General features: G+C 31.7%; 1 protein-coding gene across 1 annotated transcript in view; it reads left to right on the top strand.

Moving 5' to 3' along the window:
• Jarid2 (Jumonji, AT rich interactive domain 2) overlaps nt 1-23,081 on the top strand; it is a 69,954-nt gene that overhangs the window by 29,618 nt on the left and 17,255 nt on the right. The window contains exons 33-41 of the mRNA XM_080165182.1: nt 1,046-1,171; nt 4,660-4,777; nt 6,043-6,135; nt 6,789-6,906; nt 7,174-7,270; nt 8,133-8,243; nt 16,302-16,364; nt 17,255-17,347; nt 22,083-22,157. Of these exons, the coding sequence (XP_080021308.1) occupies nt 1,046-1,171; nt 4,660-4,777; nt 6,043-6,135; nt 6,789-6,906; nt 7,174-7,270; nt 8,133-8,243; nt 16,302-16,364; nt 17,255-17,347; nt 22,083-22,157 (894 nt within the window). The remainder of the gene's footprint in view (nt 1-1,045; nt 1,172-4,659; nt 4,778-6,042; nt 6,136-6,788; nt 6,907-7,173; nt 7,271-8,132; nt 8,244-16,301; nt 16,365-17,254; nt 17,348-22,082; nt 22,158-23,081) is intronic.

Genomic DNA, 23,081 nt, shown 5'->3' with positions numbered 1-23,081 from the left:
AGGTAGTTGTTTGTATATACATCAACATATACTATAGATCTGTTTCATAGACTATTGATATATTTTGCAGAAGTCCTATCCTTGCCTTATCGGTTTAAAACGGATTGAAAAGAATTTTTTCTCGTGGAAAATTAATTTTCTGATTAGTTCTTTCAATCCTTATATTTGAAAAGTATTCAATTCTACTACGCAAATTTTACAATTTTGGATCAACCAGGGAGGGTTGGAACATTGGACTGAAGATTATACTGGTTCTCAAAGTTTTTGAATCATTTTCTCATTTGTTAAAATAAAAATTTTAGGGACCTTTTGTTCAACAATTTATTGTCAAAAAAGTAATTGAATATGCTTGTTTTAAATGGACGTTCCGACTTATTGTAATGATTATAGAGTTGCTACGCTTTCTAAGTCGTACCGAACTGTTATAGGATTCAGCATGCAAAGTTTGAAAGCGATAGGACAATTCTAACCTGTTTAAATTAACGGAAAGAGCTAACCGTTACGGACGTACTATTCACCACACCTTTACGGAATTCTGCGAAAACTACTGCTCTCTTTCTAAGTTCTAAAATACAGTTAGCATTACTTTGGTATTCAAATTTATTGAATTCAAAAGAATTTAATTTCAAATTATGAATAATTGAGGAAATTTTTAAGAAAAAAGATTTAATCTTTTATAAGAAGTTCATTGTGGATTCTGCAATTTTTTTGCTTTATTTTAAATTAAATAAATATTATAGCTAGATTATATATGGATATCTTTCACACAAGTAACATAATGTTTGTGTGTCTCATTGTACCTACAGATCTCACTAACCGCTGAACCTATATGGTCCTGCTTTACAGTGATGCGTCTTAAAGGACACTGAAAGTTTCGTTTACTATTTAAAAAAAAAATAGCCACCAGAAAAAATTAAACATTCAAAAAAAAAATTGTGATATAAAATTGGGTTGCCGCTGGCGCTATACTAGTTTTCATAAAAAGGATCATACTATTGATTTACCTGCATCCTTTACAGAATTTGATAAAATTCCATATCTCCAGGTATGCCAAGGAAGTATTGATACCGGCCTCATAGATGGGTATGGATTTCCAATACGCAACTCAGTGTACGCCTCACATCCATGGAATTTGAAGAATCTCTCCAGGAATCCTCGCTCCGTTCTTCAGGTAATTATAATAGGATATACGTGGATTTATTGCCAGAGAATAAGGTAATTGTAGCTTTCGCAAAATTCCGTAAATTGTGAGCAATCTTCCAGTCAAACGCGCTTATTAAGTCTAACTGTTCTTAATGTTGACCAAACGCATAGTATAATTAAACGCATATTTATAAACAGTATGACCTAATAAGCGCATTTGACTGGGATCTTACTTACAACTTTACGGAATTTTGCGAAAACTACTATTCCCTTTGTCGTCAATTTAGCTTGCTAATATAGAACTCATTTATTGGTCAGCTCGTTCGTCCAGTAGGAAATGAGGGATGTGGTACAGGGGGTAGATTGGGGTTATCGTTATTTTAGCGAGCTAAAAGCTACAAGGACATGAAAATCTGGTGCAACATCCAAGTGATGATATATCGATTGTAATAATACAACAATGTTATATGTGGAGAAATCTCATTTTTTGATAGCGTAGTAGGTACTAATAACCCGAACTTTATTCTTTTGTCCAATTTTTCCAGTCTAATATATTACTTAGATATGTATCATTTGCTTTGTTAATGATAATTACAGCATGTTAATGTATTTTAAAACACAGAAAAAAAAGTTTAAAAGCCATATTGTTTCCACCAATAGAAAAAAATAGACCTTCATAAGGAACTCAATTGTCTCTAAAATGTCCTGTGTAATACTTTCATTTTTCATTTAATTTCACAATCTTTCTTGGCTTGAACTACAGGGGTGCATATTCTGCACAAGATAAATTTTTTTCCCCTGCTTCAAAATTTTAATTTTTTTCCCCTCCTGTTTTTTTTTTCAGCAAGGAAGGGGGAAAATGGGAAAAAAATTCAGAACTCTTTATTTTATTTATATTATACACACATTATTTTATACACATTATTTTATACACATTATTTTAGTTTGTTCACCAAGGAGGGGAGAAAAATGGGGGGGAAAATGTTTTCATTTCTCTTAATTTTTTCATTTTTTTCCCCAACAACACATTTTTTTATTTTTTTACCACCTCCTTTAGCAGGGTCAGTTTTGCAGAATTTACACCCTTGTTGAACTATTTCAAGATTTTGTCATGTTGTCTTTAATAAAGTTTTAATTCCCAAGGAGTACACTCATTGTCCAAATGAAAGAAAGTGTGATTATTCTGTAAATAGAGTTTTAACCCTAGATGTGCTGTCAGACCCAATAATCCAAACTCAAAAATTGATTTTAAATTTTGTTTATATTTAGTCACATATAATTCATTCCATAATTTCGTAAAAACTATCCCTATCCTACTAAATTCAACTGTTAACTGAATTATTATATTGATGAAATAAAAATAAAAAAACTGCCCATTCACACCAAAATGTGTACACTAATTATATGTCCTGATTGTTTTTACACTGTGTTCTTATTGGTCCAATTTACGAATTAATTATCTAGATCTCCTATATTTATTATTCTGTATGTGGATTCTCATCTCTATTGAATGAGGAAAAGATATGTTGTAAGAATTTGTATCATTGAAAGGATAAAACTCAAAAGGATCATGACGTTGTATAAAAATGTAAACCTTTTAATAATAAACTGTCGGCTGCGCCCTAGCTTCTAAGAGCACTGTATTCGAAGGGGTTAAAGACAGAAAAATAGCCTAAAACTATTCCAGGATTTGTGTGAAGTTTCCTTAAAAGGAAAACTCAAACTTTTCAGTAGTTATAGAATTCTTAAGCTTTTATGTACTCCTTTATATAATAGGATTAAATTGAAGGAAATCCAAAAGGAAAGTCTATTACCTAGTAAATATTGTTTAATTAAATGGAAGATATTTCTAAAAAGCTATTTTTTAACTACTAGCCAAGGACTTCCAACCTTTTTACTTGGGGGGGGGGGGGGGGGGAATTGTAATGTAATTCCCAAAAATTGCGGGGTATCTACGATAAAATTTGTATAGGAGAGGTTTATACAATGCTTTACCTCCCCACCCCCCATTTCTTGGACGTTTATGATGCCAACTGCCAAAACGCGCTCATTCATTTATATTAATTCCCTTTCGATTCACTGTTTTTAACATTTCCGTGAATTTAGACAATTTTCCTCTTCTTTGAATTGTTGGCGCAAATTTTAGTGTTCTTGCAAAATTGTACCTACCAGCTTTAATTTCATCAAACAGCATCTCAATTTTTTCATAAAAATTACCTTAGTAAAAGTTTTTGTTTAAATAAGAAAGATTTCATTGACTGCTTAATAAGTGTTATTACAAAATATTTATTTATCTATATTATCGGACTCCATAAATTGATATATTATTATTTGGATGTTGCAACATTTTTCATGTACTCTCATAAAGTGATTCTTCCAGCCGGCTAAATTAACGATAAACCCCCCCCCCCCCCCCACCCATTCACCTCCCTTTATCTCATTCCCCCCCTCTTCTACTGGATGAACGAACTGAATAATAAATGATGTCCATATTAGCAAGTGTCAATATATCCACGTATATCCAATATCCATTACTTCATAGCTTTTAAATACGATTTATTGCAAATACCAATAGAATTTTTTTGTAGCTTTGATAAAACATCCAGGAATTCTTGCAAATAATTATACTGAGAGTTAATCCAACAATTTCGCTGAATTTTATAACAAATTGTATGGTTTGGTGTGTAGTGTAGCTACTCTATTATTATAGTTTGTCTGTGCTTCTGATCAATGATTTGAGATAGATCCTAAGATCTAAGTAGATACAAACACGTATAACCATAGAAATGGGTAATGTTTTTAAAATTAGAATTAATATCATAAAACTATTTTCTCAGGGTAGGTTGCACTTGCACATTTGATTTTATCTTGAAAAGTTAATTGCCAACCTCCTATGTTTCTATGCTACTGACCCTTTTTATGAGTACAGAACTTCGCAGGAAATATATAAATGTAATGTTCAGGCACTGGGAAATGTGATGGGAGTAACAGTTCCCACCCTCCATGTTTCTATGCTCCTAACCTATTTTATATGTACAGAACTCCGCAGGGAATATATGAATATATGATATTAAGGCACTGGGAAATGTGATGGGAGTGACAGTTCCCAACCTCCTATGTTTCTATGCTCCTAACCTCTTTTATGAGTACAGAACTTAGCAGGGAATATATAAATGTATATTTAGGCTCTGGGAAATATGATGGAAGTGACAGTGCCCACCCTCCATGTTTCTATGCTCCTAACCTCTTTTTATGAGTACAGAACTTCGTAGGGAATATATAAATGTAAAATTTAGGCACTGGGAAATGTGATGGGAGTAACAGTTCCCACCCTCCATGTTCCTATGCTCCTTACCTCTTTTATGAATACAGAACTTCGTAGGGAATATATAAATGTAATGTTTAGGCACTGGGAAATGTGATGGAAGTGACAGTGCCCACTCTCCATGTTTCTATGCTCCTAACCTATTTTATGAGTACAGAACTTCGTAGGGAATATATAAATGTAATGTTTAGGCACTGGGAAATGTGATGGGAGTGACAGTGCCAACTCTCCATGTTTCTATGCTACTGACCACCTCATGCTGGTATAGAGATCCACACGCCCTACCTTGGATTGAATACTTACATACAGGTAAAGTTTTATCCTATGTACAGTAGTTCCCAGGTTCGAGTTTGACACACACTGTGTCATATCAAAGACGCTAAAATTAAAACTTGACGCTGAATTTTAAGGCATATAACATTAAAGTAAGTACCATCATTAATAGGGTTCGGCCGCCTCCAAAAATCATGTTTTGAGATTTCTAATATAAAACTTTCATATAAATAAACATTTAAAAATACTTTTTTTTTATAAAAATTACAGCCATTTTAATCTAGAAAATAAGGAATTTTTGTCTTTCAATATTAAGGATTATATTGCCGGATATCCGGCCCAACCATAATTATTAATATAATCATCAAAAAGACGTAGGTATTATTTGTATTTATTTCTGATTTTTAATTCCTTTTTTGTTTACCTACACCTTTTACTTTATTTTTAATTTCTGTTTTTTTTGTAAGGAAAAGGAAAGATGTTTTGTCAAAATATAAAGTTATTACCTGCTAAAAATCCTTCCTTGTCTTGTCATACATGATAAGTAATTATACACCAAAATATCCAATTCACCAGTAAACAATCTTTTTTAACCCACCCTCGCATAAGGAACCCCCCCCCCCCCCTTTATTTCCAATTGATTTTAAAATAAGCTTGGGAGGTTTTATGCTCGATAGGCACTTTGAGGGATGATTCTTAAAAATAAGTTTTGGGGAAGCCCCGCAGTGGCTAATAGCATATCTTTGTATAAAAAAGGTGGGAGGGATTTTACCTAGTTCATTGGTGAAGAAAATAGGATTGTATTAATTATGATGTTACTCACTCCCACTCACATTCACAGGTTTTGACAGAAATAAATGATTACCTAGTAATTATATTTACACCTCTCGGCTGCTTAGCTAAAAATTAAGATTTTTACATTTGACCCATTAACTTCTTTGTAGCAAAAATGTGTTAGAAAATACTTTTCTTTACTTCTTTCGAAGTCATTAGACGGAAGACTTGATAGGCCATTTAGTCGCCATGTTAAACAAGAAAACAATTTTGTTATGGGATGAAGTTAGTTATTCTTTTCGCTTGTAAGTTTTTACAAATTTATATAAGAATGAATCCGATTTTGTATTTCTATCTTTAGATGAAGAAAAATTAGTTAGATAGTACATCTTTATAAAGATCAGAAGTGAAAAAATTGTAATTTGCTTGTTATATGTTAACTATCACGTTATTGACAATTAAAACACTCACCTTACTCCTTTAGGTTATATTAATGTATAGAATATAACTTATTATTAAATATTTAGGATCCAGTAAGATATGGTATGGAATCCCAGATCACCACTCATTGGCATTCTACACTGCTATGAAACAGCTTGTCCCTGGCTTCTGCAAAAATCGTAAGTATTTATAGCGTTAGACAAACATAAGGACATACTTGTACAGAGTTTTTCTTAAAAGGAACACAAGAAAAAATGCTAAGTTTAATCCATTACTGTCAACAATAATCTTTCATTAATATATCTTATTATGTTCATTGACTTCCCAACACGAATGCAGAAATATCATAGTAATGGCTATATTCTGTTAAGAGTGAGTGGGTTAAATTAAGTAATACAAAAAGCCTGCAGAATATCGATGGTTAAGCTTTGTAGAACCAAAAATTAATTCGTGTAATTTACTAGGTATGCCATGAAGCTGCTTTGCCTTATTTTAAAAAAAATTTTTAAATATTTCTCAGATTTACAGAAAGATTTACATACCTACTGAATTAGTAATGGAAGCTAAGCTTGATAGAATGCTTTTATTTTTCTGTAAAGTTAGAATAACCATATGTAGTATCATCTATTTTCTCGTATTCATTCGAAACCAGTGGATTATAACCGGTTCTCATCAATACGAATATAAAAAATGTATAATTCGGCATCTCGGGGCTAAAAAACTGGATTTAATCTTATAATTGTACATTTTATATCCGCAGAAAGCTGTTTATAATACGATGCGAGAAATAACTATTATCCTTTTATACCATGTAGTTTTCAAAATATTGTAGGTAAGATCTGGTTACCAAGTGATACAACTATGGTCTCTCCGTCGCTGCTGGTCAAACATGGAGTGTCGGTCGCAAGGACAGTGCAACACCCAGGACAATTCATTCTTATATTTCCAAAGTAAGTATACTCGCACAGTTGTGTAATAGGCAATAATTTAAATCTTTTTACCAAAGACATAATCCCAATGACCTTTAAAGTTAAACCATGATTTAAAATGGTCTACCGAGCAAGAGGATGGAATTTTTCATAACTAACCAATTTTTAAATTAATTTTTTAAAATTTTTAAGGCTTAAAGTAATAGAAAAAATGAAGGAATAGTTGGCTTATAAATTCAAAAGCCAAAGTTTTTCTGGAAGACTTTTATATTGTTTATCTTTTTTTAGATCCTACACCAGCTCTATTAGCACTGGATATAGTGTTTCTGAATCTGTGTATTTCGCCACCAGTGATTGGCTACAGGAAATTGATGTAGTTTTTCAGGTAATGCTAACATAATTTTCCGTCAGTCAAAATGTCTTTATTTTATCTTAATTTATTGATTTTTTTCATAAGGTTCTATTAAGTTTGAATTTCGGTCATGGGTAGATAATAGTCAGTATAGTATGCCCCAGTTAACATCTGATGTTGAATTTTCTTATGATTTGATTATACCAAAAATTAGGGTTGGGCCGGATATCCGGCAATTTTCCAAATCCGGCCGGATACCGGATATTGAAACTATCCGGATACAGGCTAATTTATAATGCCGGATATCCAGTAATTTGCCGGATATCGAACGTTGGCCAGATATCCGGCCAAAAAAGTATCCGCCCAAACTCTACAAAAAAAAACTTTCTTTTTATGTCCTACAGTTGTAGCTCATCCTTTTCCTACTATTTTAAAGTAGTAAGGTTGTTTTTGTCGGAAGCTTTGGTTTCAATAACTACCCACTGAAATGATTGAATTCTCCTTTATTGGGAAGCTTCTTATTCATAGGTGTTTAGCCTAAGATGCCCTAGGGATGCAGCCGCTAGTACATTATAACACAACATTAATACAACTCAACGAATACTCTTATTTCATCTCTTTACAAAGGTTCTAAGACAAACGCAGGAGTCCCAAACTTCGGAGTGGACACTTTACCTAACCTAACATATTTTAGACCATCTTATAGGTTTTTTAAAAACCTAACCCCTGCGGGTTGCTTATTTGTACAGTAACCTAACCTAAACTGTATAGAAATACTTAACCAAATTAATGATTTTAACACTCCTGCGTTTGTCTACTCCGTCGTTTGGGACTTACTCATGCGTTTGTCCTGGAACCTTTACAAATACCTATTGAAACAACATTTTTTTTGCAGGATATTCGTGATTCTATGGAACCTATGATGTTTCCGCCAGAAAAGATGTTGATTTCTGTGGCCAAGTTCAAAGGAGCCACTAAAAGCATCCTACTGAATGTTAAAAATAAGGTAAGCCCACATCATTTTATGTTTAAAGCCTATTAAACCGTCGCCCTTCAATTATTTAGGAAAGGATAAAGCGGACATTAGACTGTAATAATACTTGTACCCAAAGGGGTAGTTGCATGAAGTGCATTTCAAAAACTTATTTTAAGCAAGTTACAAATATACTATCAAATACATATAATTTTGTATTACAATAAATAACAAACAATTAGACATCACTTAATTAGTCGTCATGCTGTTCTTGTGAAAATAATCTAGCTATATAAAGTGCATATATCACAAGAATACAATTTTCAAGTCTTGATATGGAATCTATAGGACATATATTTGAAAGAATTTCAATTTTCTACCATGTAGTTTTGATAGTATCAAGACTTGAAAATCGTATTCTTGTGATATATACAATGTATATAGCTGGCTTATTTTCACAAAACAGAACAACGACTAATTTTGTGATGTCTAATTGTTTGTTATTTATTGTAATACATAATTATATACTTTTAATTTCTGCTTGAAATCATTTTTCTGAAATGCACTTCATGCAACTATCCCTTTATATATTAAAACTTCTCATCTATAACATATATTTTTTGTTGTTACAACCCAGTAATGTAACTCTTCCACTTATAATTATATTATACAGAATGGATATTTTGGTAAATATTTAATAATTTCATGAAAGAATAGCCATGAAAGAAAAATATTCCTCGTATTCATTCGAAACCGATTCTAATCCGGTGGATTAGAACTGGTTCTCATCCATACGAAAAAACTATGTCTAGCATCGTATTATATACAGTTTTCTACGAATATAAAAATCTACAATCATTAGATTAATCTTATAATTGTACATTCTATATCCGCGGAAAGCTGTTTATAATAAACCCCGAACCACTTCATTATGCAATCTACATTTTCCTGGATATTTTGTCTACGGTAGACCATAAGTGTATAGCTTTACAGTACATTGTTTCTATTTGTTAAAGCAACACGTATGATAAAAGAAAAAGATTCTGTTTAAAGTAAAATGCTTATATTTCAATCAAAATCTATATTTTTTTATTTTTTACCGATCCACTTCATTATGCAAATCAAAAGAAAATCAATGAGAAAACGTTTGTTTTGCCCTTTTCTCCACTTTTAAAAAATAATTCTGATAAAATAACAATTTTTTAAGGGATTTATGCATTAATTATAATGAAAAACAGTTTAAGGTAGATTTTATTGATTTTTCTAAATAAGAAATAATTGAAAAAAAGAAATTCTATCCCTATCACTTTAGAGGACAGCTGCCGACCCCCAGTCTTATGGATGAAGCTAAATACATGTAAAAAATATAAATTTGCCTGAAAAGTATACAAAAATGTTTTTTGATGTGTTAAAAAAATCCATTTTAAAATCTTGATTTTGAGGATGATGGCCTTTAAGATGCTCTTACTGGTGGTGATGGTGAGCTAAATGTTATCAAAGTGCATGCCCCTGAAGAAAACTTATATATTGAACTATGGTCTAATTTTTGTAGTCATAGCAGCCTCCAGCCAAGCAATATTAAAAAAGAAAAAAATTGCAATTTTAATTACTAAAATTCATAAAGTAAATAATGTAGTTTTTAGATAATGGTTATATTTCATGTCGAGAGGCTCCACTGGAGGCTGCTATGTCTACAAAAAATGGTACATAGGTTAATAGACAAGTTGTTGTAATGGTCATGTACTTAGATAACATTTAGCTCACCTTCACCACCAGTAAGAGCATCTTAAAGGCCATCATCCTCAAAATCAAGATTTTAAAAAGGATTTTTTTAACACATCAAAAAACATTTTTGTATACTTTTCAGGGTAATTTTTATCTTTAACATGTATTTAGCTTCATTCATAAGACTGGGGATCAGCAGCTGTCCTCTAAAGTAATAAGGATAGAATTTCTTTTTTTCAATTATTTCTTATTTAGAAAAATCATTAAAATCTACCTTAAACTGTTTTTCATTATAATTAATGCATAAATCCCTTAAAATATTGCTATTTTATCAGAATCATTTTTTAAAATTGGAGAAAAGTGCAAAACAAACATTTTCTCATTGATTTTCTTTTGATTTGCATAATGACGTGGATCGGTAAAAAATAAAAAAATATAGATTTTGATTGAAATATAAGCATTTTATTTAAAAAGAATCTTTTTCTTTTATCATACGTGTTGCTTTAACAAATAGAAACAATGTACTGTAAAGCTGTACACTTATGGACTACCGTAGACAAAATATCCAGGAAAATGTATATTGCATAATGAAGTGGTTCGGGGTTTACGATGCGAGAAATAACCATTATATACAGTACTAAAGAATATTTTCAATTAGGATTATACCTTTTTTACGCTTTTTATGAAGGAAAAAATATACTTCTAAGAGAAGAAAAAAAATGATTGATAATGTTCAATGGTTGCGAAACTTAGACAAAAAGTGTACTAGGAAGATAGAGGACATTGGACTATAAAATTACACTGGTACCCAAGTTATATAGCCATGTCGTAATCAATAAGTAAATGGTACTTAGAATTCGAATTTCGATCTGAAATTTTGCATTAGTAATCCTTGGTAGGTTTATTTTCCCTAAATCGAACAAAAAGTTGGAAAAGTAACGGCTGGCGGCTCAGCCGTTTAGCCGTTTTTTGTTTTTTTCAGGGCAAATTCATCATTAATTACGTAGGAATCAACTTTTTAAAACTTTTCCAACTTTTTGTTCGATTTAGGGAAAATAGACCAACCGAGGATTACTCATGCAAAATTTCAGACAGAAATTTGAATTCTAAGTGCCATTTTCTCATTGATTAAGAGATGGTTGCATTAACTCCCCCCCCCCCCCCTTTAAAATATATATAATGTCCTTGTATTACTAAATTATTAATTATAGAGTAGCTTTGGTGGTAAAAGTTATTTATTCAGATTAGCCTCTGAATAATTGAGGAAAATATTACCTTATTTTTCTTGTGACCTTTTTCTCAGAAATGTTATGACACACGCATACAGACAGACATACAGACATACATCTCACTGATTTAATTATAATAGATTGTTTGGATCATGGAAAGAAAATGAAGTAGCAGGTTTCGTCGTATTTTCATAGTAGCTTTTCTCCTATTTCTAGAACCTGTGGGGGCTCTGACCCTGCGGTGCCTAGTTCTTAACCCTGCGGGACAATCATTAACATTTACCTAACCTAACCTAAAGTAACCTATCAAAAGCTGCTATGAAATTAAATACAACGAAACTCGCTACTTCGTTTTCTTTCCATGATCCGATTGTTTTTATGATAAATATAGATGAATGAACAATCCTTTAATTGTAACATAGTGAAGGTACAATTTAACCACATTTTTGGTCAGAAAATCAAAATAAAGATTGGTTTTCACACATTCCTACGTTCTCAATATCAATATTCTTCAAAGAAAGATTTCAAATATTTTCCTAAGGGGGGGGGGGGGAGTTTGTACACTTATAGGAAATGTATCAAAGTTTGGGAGGGCCGTGTGGGCTTGTTTTTAAAGTTATCAACCTAATTCTTTTTGTAGGCTCTCCTATATGACTGGATATACACGTATTTCTTTGAAAATTGAATTTCGGCACTTTCCTTCTAGGGGCTTGTGGAGCAAAAGACCCCCCAAAACACTAAAAATATGAGTTCTGAGCTTATTTTTAAAGATATCAACCTGATTTTTTTTATAATACTTTTTTAACATAACCGAATCAACGAACCATTACAGATTTTATTTTGGGACTTTCCTTCTAGGGCCTTGTGGAGCAAAAGACCCCCAAAAACACTAAAAATATGAGTTCTGACCTTATTTTTAAAGATATCAACCTGATTTTTTTAGGAACACTTTTTTAACATAACCGAACTTGGTAACTTTTACAGATTTCATTTTGGGACTTTCCTTAATTATACAGTGTGTTTTTTTTTATGAGAACTTTTTTGAAAGCAATTTTACCCCACTTACAGTTATCAGAATTTAATGATTAATGGCTTATTTTCTATTTTGTTTTATTGTTTTTCTTTTTTTGTAGAGTTGGTCTTTTGTAGGCGTTGGTCTTTTGTAGAGTTGGTCTTTTGTAGGCGTTGGTCTTTTGTAGAGTTGGTCTTTTGTAGCAACGCCCAATGTATAATGTTATAAGCAACTCTATAATTAAGTCCTATAAATGTAAGTATGTCCATAAACTTTATCCTGTATCAAGCAATTTTTCAACAAATTTACTTACAATTTTGCTTCGACTCTTATACATCTATATTGTGATTATTCAGTTCTGACACTATACAAGTGTTAATGTCAGTTTGTCCTACCGTTTCAGTGCTTCGCTTTTATGGATGTTGTCATCCTTGTTTTAGTGAATGTTTATAAATATGTTAATAAGATTGTATATTCTTACCTACAACCATTGAACTTATTATATTGATATGAAAAAGTAAACAAATCACAGTCGAAACTTAATGTGACGCAGGGACGTCCAGGGGGGGGGAAGTAAAGGGGTGATTACCCCCCCCCCAAAAAAAAAAATTAAAATTAAAAAGCTTGAACATCCTTGCCTCTATGATATAAAGATTACCCCCCCCCCAAAAAAAAAAAAAAAAATTTTATTTACAATTTTAACCCCCCGCCCAAATTTTTTTTAAAAAAAGCTTGGATGTTCTTGATGTGACGGATTGACGTACGGTCTTCTCTTGACAGGTATCCAATTGACCTGTTAGTACATATGGAATATAATTGATGACGTGCAGACCTGAAAAGACAAGGTGTGCTTTCAATACCGCATTTTTTATCACATAACAAAATTTTTAAAAATATTACTACAGCAAAACTTTTTATTTCTATTCCATTTACAATGTTCTTGAAACGCTCCTTCTAATTTAAAAACGACACTTTTTTTCAATTAATGTATAAGCATGTATAACCTAACTGACCCAAGTGGTTGGGACCTTTTTTGTCTGCTAGCAAATTGCCTTCTGCTCTTTTGTAGCGACTTGGCAGTGTTATTATTTCCGATGCTATTGGCTTATATTAAGGAAATCCATTGAAAATTGGCACAGGGTTCCCACCCCGTGGGTCGAGTTACATATAGCTCGTGCCCCCTTTATTCTTTTATTTAATAGGTATTTTTTTTTGTAAAAATGATAATTTTTTGATTATGATAATATGCAGAAGTGATAGGACATGAAAAGATAATTATGTTGAATTATAGTATAGGACAGGAAACTTATTACCAGAAATATGCCAAATACACACTTGACGCGTGTTGAAAGTAAAATTAACTATCTGACCTCAAATTATGTACAAGGAGCTCTGCCATTAGTCTATTGAAAGATATCACAATAAAGGTTAGGTTAAATATTGTAAAAAAAATAAGAACCAAAGGGAACAGCGGTTTTGACACTTGCGTAAACAGTGATTATAGGCTTTGTCTTTGGAGTGAGAAGATAGATTATTTTACAAAAAAGTTTCATTTTGGATGTAGTTTTCCTATTTTTATAAAAATTTTGGATTTGGCCTCCAGGTTCAGGTAATGCAGGCCTCCAGGTTGTCTCTGGACAGGAAAAGATGAATTTTTTTTTTCAAGAGTTAGAGTTCAACTTATAAAACAAAATATGCATATTTTATCTTCAAATATGTAAATAACATTCAAAAAGTTGCATATTTTGTTTTATAACCTGACTTCTATCTCTTCAAAAAAAAAATTTTACCTGTCCAGAGACAACCTGGAGGCCACCAAAAAAATTTTAAAAATAGGAAAACTACGTTCGAAAAGGAAACTTTTTTTTTGTGAAATAACATATCCTCTCAGTCCAACGATAAAGCCTATACACCAGGTTTACGCAAATGTGTTAAAACTGATTATATACATGATACTGTTTAAGGACATATTTGCATATTTAGGACTTGATTTTAGAGATGCTTCGTTTATAAGATGGTACCTTGTTGTAATAAGAATCAGTATTTAAAAAAATCAGATGAATCAGATAATTTTAACAACAATAATTTGTTGTCATAAAGTAAAAATTCAGCATGTTTTGTAGATTATAGAGTTGATACTCTTTCTAAGTCGTAACTATTTGTTATAGAAATCATCATGTAAAGTTTGAAATCGGTAGGACAATTCTAACCGGTTTAAAATAACGAAAAGAGCTAACCGTTACGTACAGACGAACGTATGGACCGACCCTAAATATAGAAAAGCTTTACTTTTAAAAATATTAAGGTAAAGGTGGCCATATGTGGTTTACTGACAAAATAATGAAATATTCCCATTTATTTTTCTTTACAGCAACGTGACCGACCATATCTTTTTTCAATATTGAACCACGTGTATTGAAATTGTTTGACTATAAATATTTATCTCACATTGAATTACATTTTAAATACTTTTTTTGACCACTCTAGCCTCGAGAGCGCGGAAACGAATAAATATAAATAAATGCATTGGTTTATTTTAGAGTAACATATTAGGAATATCAACTATTTGATTGTATGACCTTTGTCTCAAAAGCATAATTGTACATGGCAATGAATTGAGAGATGATCTAGTTAAAAAGTTAAAAATATGTGATTTCAATGACAATTAAACATATAGTAGTATCTAACTTACTCTGTCTGTCCGTCCATTATTCTTTAGGGGAGATAAAATCCGATTTTCTAGGTTGTTATTATAGATATATGTCTAAAATGTTTTTTAGGGTTGGCAATCCGATTCCGGTATCCTGAATCCGCCCAATTTTTAGCCAATTTTGGAATCCAAATTCGGTCCAAAAATTTAACGGATTGCCATCCCTAATTTTTTATCAAGATTTGTCAGTTTTTTTACTATTATTTTAGTATAGAGAAATTCTAATCTCTTCTCGGGCTACTTAAGATAAATGTCTTGTCATAGATTTTAATTGAATTTATTTGTTATTTTAAACTATCCCTGTATTTATTTAAAATATTGGATCTACTGCAGTTCACGGTAAAATATTGCTGGTAACGAATATTGCCATAAATCTATGAATTTCAAAGGCTGCTAGCTGCCAAGCGGCTGAACGTACAGATCATGCCCGCACACTGTTTTAAGCGGCATAAGAAGGCCTACAAATAATCTGGAATAGCCATAAATCAATTATGCATAATTATCTCGTAGTGGAGAAAAATGCGCGAAAAAGGCCTATTTTACGCGTTTTTTCTTAAGTGAAGCTTTCCCTGTGCATCATTGGAACTTGTCTATTCCAGATTATTTGTAGGCCTTCTTATACCGCTTAAAATGGTGTGCGGGTATGATCTGTACGTTCAGCCGTTTGGCAGCTAGTAGCCTTTAAAATTCATAGATTTTTGGCAATAATCGTTACCAGCAATATTTTACCGTGAACTGCAGTAGATCCAAAATATTTAATATATTATTATACTGATATGATCGGAAGAAAAATATCCAATAATTGAGTTTGGCATGTACTGTAGGAATTCAACATTAATTGCCTCACGTTTTACAGTATTTGTACAATAAATATAGAAAGACTAGATGATAAATCACATTATTGGTTAATTAAAGCTTTGTTTGGAGAACAGATCTATATAGATGTTTATACAGATAACTACCTCCCTCCCCTTTTCAATGACCTTTTTAGTCTGCTAGCAAATTGTTTTCTGCTACTTGGCTTCACCATTGGTTGATTTTTAATGACCCAATTGAGTGTCTTCACAAGGACACTGCGATGGGAAGATACAGTTATTTAACCCCGCCCCCTCCCCCTCTAGTGTTTTACTCCATTGTTTATAGAAATATAATTCAATCAAAAATTTCGTCATTTACGGTAAAAGTTAGTTGGGTAATAGTGTCTAGGGTAATTAATCTATTAAACATATATTTATTGTGATATCAAGCGCAGCAACAAAAAACTAACAACATTTGGATAAAAAAGTAGAACCCATTTAGTTAAAAGTAGAAAATTTACCAAAATGGACGGAGATTTTTTTACCTTTAAACAAAAACATTAATAGTAAATTAAATTTCTTGTTTACTGGCAAATTTTAAAAATACATTTTTTTCAGCTTGAGATAATGAACATAAGAGAACTATCATGGAGAGATAAAATAACGGCTGCAGGAATAAAGGTGAGTTTTATTTTTTAAATTTGTTTACCTAAAGAAATTGATTATTTTAAAAAAAGGGCTAATTTTTCGCGTATTTTCCGGAAAGTTTTGTGTTGGCGTTTAGTCAAGTGCGCATATTAAGTCAGACTGTTCTTAATTATGAACATTTTATATATATTTCGTCACAATTAAGAACAGTTTGACTTAATAAGCGCAGTTGACTAAACACTAAATTACAACTTAACTTTACAGAAAATACGTGAAAAATGGCCCTCTTTTCTAAGATAAAATAATGTAATTTTCACTGATAGCTTTGATATTTGATTTTTGTTTTATAGAAAAAATGAAAAACCTTTTTTTTTTTTTTTGGGGGGGGGGGTTAAGACTTAACCTCATTTTCACTAGTCTGTCTTAGACCTATACCAGTCTTCCCTAAAAATTTAAGTCTTATTGGTCCACCCGTTTAGAAACAAACTACCATACACTTACATTTAACTACATTGGTATATACTTGCGGCTAAGTCACTAGCATCTAGGGTATCTATATTCGGGAATAGTCCCTTTCGTGACATCGCTCCATAAGGGGCGATTTGTCGTATTTTTAAAATGGCTTTTTATAGGTTATTTTAGGTTAGGTTAGGTTATATTGGGTTAGGTGATTGCCCCACAGGGTTAGGTAATTGGCCCCGCAGGGTTAGAGCCCCCCGCAGGGGCTAGAAATAGGAGAAAACCTACTGTTAAAAATACGAAGAATCGCCCCATAAGGAGCGATGTCACGAAAGGGACTATACCCCTATATTCAAAGGGGTAGAGAGGGTCTAAAAAATAGCCTAAAACAATCACAGATCACATGTGCAGCAGAGAACCCAATCGGTTCAGACAAAAAAAAACTTTCAATTTTAAAATTTTAGAAGCTGGAGAGGCTAAAATTGGAGAGAGAGGATGGGGAAGAAGATGATGAATATGAGTGCCATGTCTGTAACACTAATCTATATCTATCTATGGTAAGTAATACTAATCATATGAATATGAATACCATGTCTGTAACACTAACCTATATCTATCTATGGTAAGTAATACTAATCATATGAATATGAATACCATGTCTGTAACACTAACCTATATCTATCTATGGTAAGTAATACTAATCATATGAATATGAATACCATGTCTGTAATACTAATCTATATCTATCTATGGTAAGTAATACTAATCATATGAATATGAATACCATGTCTGTAATACTAATCTATATCTATCTATGGTAAGTAATACTAATCATATGAATATGAATACCATGTCTGTAACACTAACCTATATCTATCTATGGTAAGTAATACTAATCATATGAATATGAATACCATGTCTGTAACACTAATCTATATCTATCTATGGTAAGTAATACTAATCATATGAATATGAATACCATGTATGTAATACTAATCTATATCTATCTATGGTAAGTAATACTAATCCTATGAATATGAATACCATGTATGTAATACTAATCTATATCTATCTATGGTAAGTAATACTAATCATATGAATATGAATACCATGTCTGTAACACTAACCTATATCTATCTATGGTAAGTAATACTAATCATATGAATATGAATACCATGTCTGTAACACTAATCTATATCTATCTATGGTAAGTAATACTAATCATATGAATATGAATACCATGTATGTAATACTAATCTATATCTATCTATGGTAAGTAATACTAATCATATGAATATGAATACCATGTATGTAATACTAATCTATATCTATCTATGGTAAGTAATACTAATCATATGAATATGAATACCATGTATGTAATACTAATCTATATCTATCTATGGTAAGTAATACTAATCATATAAATATGAATACCATGTCTGTAATACTAATCTATATCTATCTATGGTAAGTAATACTAATCATATGAATATGAATACCATGTATGTAATACCAATCTATATCTATCTATGGTAAGTAATACTAATCATATGAATATGAATACCATGTATGTAATACTAATCTATATCTATCTATGGTAAGTAATACTAATCATATGAATATGAATACCATGTATGTAATACTAATCTATATCTATCTATGGTAAGTAATACTAATCATATAAATATGAATACCATGTCTGTAATACTAATCTATATCTATCTATGGTAAGTAATACTAATCATATAAATACCATTGTATGTAATCCACTGGCAGTTGGAGGGATACTGCCAAGGAAGTGAAAATGTGTTTATCATTATCTATTACCATAATCTGACATATTTACTTTAGACAATTCAGATAAGTGCACAGACAAGTTTAATTATGTCCATAATCTAATAAGACAATGAATTGTGCCAATAAGTAGCACAGCAACACTATTTATGAAGGCAGGGAACGTTTAATCAAATTAGTACCCAAAGTTTTATAATGATGTTTTCTTAGTTGTTGGCACAATAACTTTGGGTACTTTTATTGAATTTTTATTGGTTAATTCAAACAATTCCACCATTTATTTTAATTTATGGAAGTTAGTTCTTTTAATACTATTATTAGATATCGTATTACCATTAAGAACAAACAAATTCTCTCTATATAAAGCCGAATTTTTGGTTTGAAGGGCTAGGAAAATGTCGAGAAAAGGAAAAAAAATTATTAAGTCTGAATATGATAAATGCTTTTTATGAAGAAGCTACGCTTGCAAAACTGTTGAAAATAAGGAAAATGTCAAAATATCTTCTTTTTTCCCTACTTACTCACTTTCAGTACACAATAATACTATTCAGTCATATACGGAAAGGACAAGGGATGATAATAAAATCTTCTCTAAAATTTCCAGGTTAAAAAAACATCTTGGCTAACTTTTTTAATTAGGGGGAAGGGATGAAAACAGGTCTATAGTATAGATGTATATACAGACAACTACCTCCCTTTCTTGTTCAAACACCTCTTTCGTCTGCTACTAAATTATTTTCTGCTGCTTGGCTGTGTTAATATAAGCGACATCATTGGTTGATTTTGAACCAATAGAAGGGTTGCACAAAGTGGTTGCGATGGGGAGATACAGTTATGTAACCCTTTCTCCCTCTAGTGTTTTACTCTAATGGGATGAGGATAATTTTTAGCTCCATTGTTCCCTCCCTCCCTGTCTCAACCATGACACTTTGGTTGAGCTTGACTTCCGAATTAGCGGGAAGTTCACGAGATCAGTTGGCGAACATACAAACCCCCAATACCAGGAACCATCAAGTTTCAACAGCAGGTTTGAATATAGATTTATTGATGAAATTATTTCAAAGACCTGAAATTACAATATCAATTAGTTCATAATTCCAGTTATTTATAACCACGTAATCTTATTTGCTTTTTAAAAATCATTTTTCTCTACGGTAAAAAATCTTTGGAAACTTTGGCTTTAAAGGAAAATTATTTGGTTTGATAAATCATTGTTAAATGCAACAATAATGCACATAAAAATTACTAAAACATATATTAATCATAATTAAGTTTCATGCTTAGCTGGCTAAAGCCTTTTTTTAAAACTACATATAATCGTCCTATACACCATTCTTCTTAATCAAATTAACAAATTCTACCTGAAGCTCTTATGGTTTCAAATCCCTGATATACTAGGGTCGTTCACACACTATGAGACCAATGATAGGCCCAATTTTGTTCTCCGAAATCTTCACACTCTCATATCTCATTCAAAAGTAAAGAACGTGCGCATCAAAAATAAACAAACAATCCATGCCGCGCCACATTATGAAAGGAAAGCCATAAAAAGACGACATTTGCGCTTAGTTTTCGAATAATGATAAGGAATTTAATTTCGAACTTGATAAACACAAAGCTTCCTCGAAAAGAGGTTAAGACACTCCCTGTTATTATTCATTGATATAAACTTATAGCAAACATAGGACAAATAATATTATTTTTTTCAATCATAATTTCTCAAGTGTGGAGGGTTTTTGTCTGTTCGTTAAGATCCTTCAAACGCAAACCGATTTAGTTGTCGATTTTAGGAAAGCTTCATTTACTTTAATGGTTTTCCACAACATTTGCGATTCTGGTGCACAATTCTCTAGATGTTCTTTCCATTTTTTAAAAGCGAAGCTTTTCTATAATTAGGGTCGGTCCATCCGTTCGTCCGTACGTCCGTCCGTCCGTCCGAGATAGATAGCTTTTATTAGTAAATTTTAATTTGCATGATGATTCCTGTAGTAGTTAGGTACTATTTAGAAAGCGTAGCAACTCTAAAATCATTACCAGAATGTCCGTACGTCCATTTTAAACATGTTGATTTTTCTACTTTTTAAACAACAAATTTTTATGTGAACTATTTATCCGTTTGATCTGATTTTTGGTATATTAATTTCTGAGACAACAAAGAACAATATTATAAGCGAAGCAACTCTATAATCAAGTCCTAAAAATGTAAGTATGTCCTTAAACATTATCCTATATCAAGCAGTTTTTCAACAAATTTACTTACAATTTTGCTTTGACTCTTATACTTTTATATTCTGATTATTCAGATCAGACACTATACAAGCGTTAATGTCCGTTTGTCCTACCGTTTCAGTGCTTCGCTTTTATGGATGTTGTCATCCTTGTCTTTTTTATGATCATTTATTGATTTTGTGATGTTTTTGTTCAGCTCAGGCAGTCGAGGGTCAAATGAGTTTTGTTGTCGTATATTATTTATTTCTTTGATCATATTTGCTGCATATTTGTAAAAGAAGTTAGGGGTTTGAAATTTGACATCTTAACTTTCTGTCAATCCTAAATTTTTTACCTATTTTCTTAAATCTTTCTCTCTGTATTTAACAATATAATATCAACAATAGGGGATAATTAAATGTAATATATCATAATAAATCAATCTTAATTAGTTTTTAGAAAAAAAAATGAAGGCAAAACTATTTTTATATTTTCTATAAAAGTTACTTAACGGGTAAATTCTTTCCTTCAGTTTTTTTCTTTGAGGAATTTCATTAGACCTAAAATTAAACTATTACATTCGTTAGCTAAAATATTTAGATACATTTATTCTATCTGGATAAGTTTATACAAACTAGCATTTTTCATACTTTTTCACAAATACGCAGGGGGTAATTCAATTTTTAGTAGCGAAGCTGCTCTATAATTTGAAATTTCCGTATGTCCGTCTGTCTGAAACGTTTTGTGGGAAACGTGATTTTCTCGGCTCCCTTAAAAGATAGAAAGCTAAACTCTTGTCAACATTCCCATCAATATGGAGCATAATTAAGTATAAAACATCCCTAGCTGTCGGACTGCTTTTAAGCAGCTTTTAGCCGCTTTTATTTTTTACAACTGATTTTCTTGGCTCCAAAATAGTTAGAAAGCTGAAACTTCTTGTCAACATTCCCATCAATATGGAGCAAAATCAAGTATAAAACATCCGTTTCGTGATTTTAAGTTTTTGCATATCCTCTCTCTTTCTTTTGTTTGTTATTATAACAGATAATCTGCTCTATAACTCAATTTGACCGTTTGTCTACTTCATAAAAGATTTTATGCTTCACTACTTCGCTACTTATGAAGGTTGTCATCCTTGTTTTTTACCATAACTGGGGATATTCTACATCAATTTATTGTCCATTGTCATATCCCTTCCGCTCCCTGATTTTAACACATAACTTTGCTTTATTAGAACTTTAATGTTAAAATCATGCGATAAAATTCCTAGTAATGTATTCTTTTATTCAGATTGCAAACGAGGAAGAGGACCAAACATTCTGTTTACCCCATGGACTACAACACATCAAGTCAAATAAGAAGAGGGTAAGTATTCCTCTTTTTTAGTTGCTCTATGTTCTGAAGACACAGAAGCTAGAAGCTTAGGTTGTATTATACCTCTTTTTGTTTCCTCTGTGAATTTGTAAGTTTTTGTCATTCTTTCATATTTGTCCATGGTCTACAACACATGAAGTCAAATAAAAAGAGGGTAAGTTTTCCTCTTTTTTAGTTGCTCTGTGTTCTGAAGACACAGAAGCTAGAGCCTTTTTGTTTTTTCTTTGAAATTGTAAGTTTTTTTATACTCTTTAATATTTGTCCATGGGTTCCAACACATTAAGTCAAATAAGAAGAGGGTAAGAATTCCTCTTTTTTAGATACTCTATGTTCTGAAGCTTAGGTTGTATTCTTCCTCTTTTTGTTTCCTATGAAAGTATATTTTGAGTCAATTTAATATGTTATTCCCATGTCTTACAACACATCAAGTCAAATAAGCAGAGGGTAAAAATTCCTCTTTTTTAGTTACTTTCTGTTTTGGTTTGGAATGTCCCTCTAAATTGTTTACTCTAAGAAACATAGACTATCAAATTATGAAAAGGGCGAGTTTTTCATTCAAATACTTGCTTCTTATTCTTTTTCAGTTTCTCTATGTTAGAAAGCTTTCTCCCTAACATATCATTCTAAATATTTTTTATATAAAAATAATCCTCCTTAAAAAGTTATTTTAAATGTCTGGGTATACCTTTTGTTATTGAAGCTGGAAGTTTTAAATTTAGTTTATTTGGTAAAATAGTGGCAGTCTTCCAGCAGTTAAAGCGGCGTATTTCCTTAGCTGGATCTTTAAATCATTTCAATGGTGCGCCAAATCGGGGTGCGCCGAATTTCAGCCAATCACAGCGCGGCATTTCGTAAAAATGCTATGCTCTCATTTGTGGAAAGTTAGCTCACCCCGATTTGGCGCACCATTGAAAT

This window comes from Acartia tonsa, chromosome 6 (genome assembly GCF_053477335.1).
Source record: "Acartia tonsa isolate MP-2025a chromosome 6, ASM5347733v1, whole genome shotgun sequence".
NCBI classification, from domain to species: Eukaryota; Metazoa; Arthropoda; class Copepoda; order Calanoida; family Acartiidae; genus Acartia; species Acartia tonsa.
Note: the sequence above shows the minus strand (reverse complement) of the source record. Positions and strands in the feature narration are given on the sequence as shown.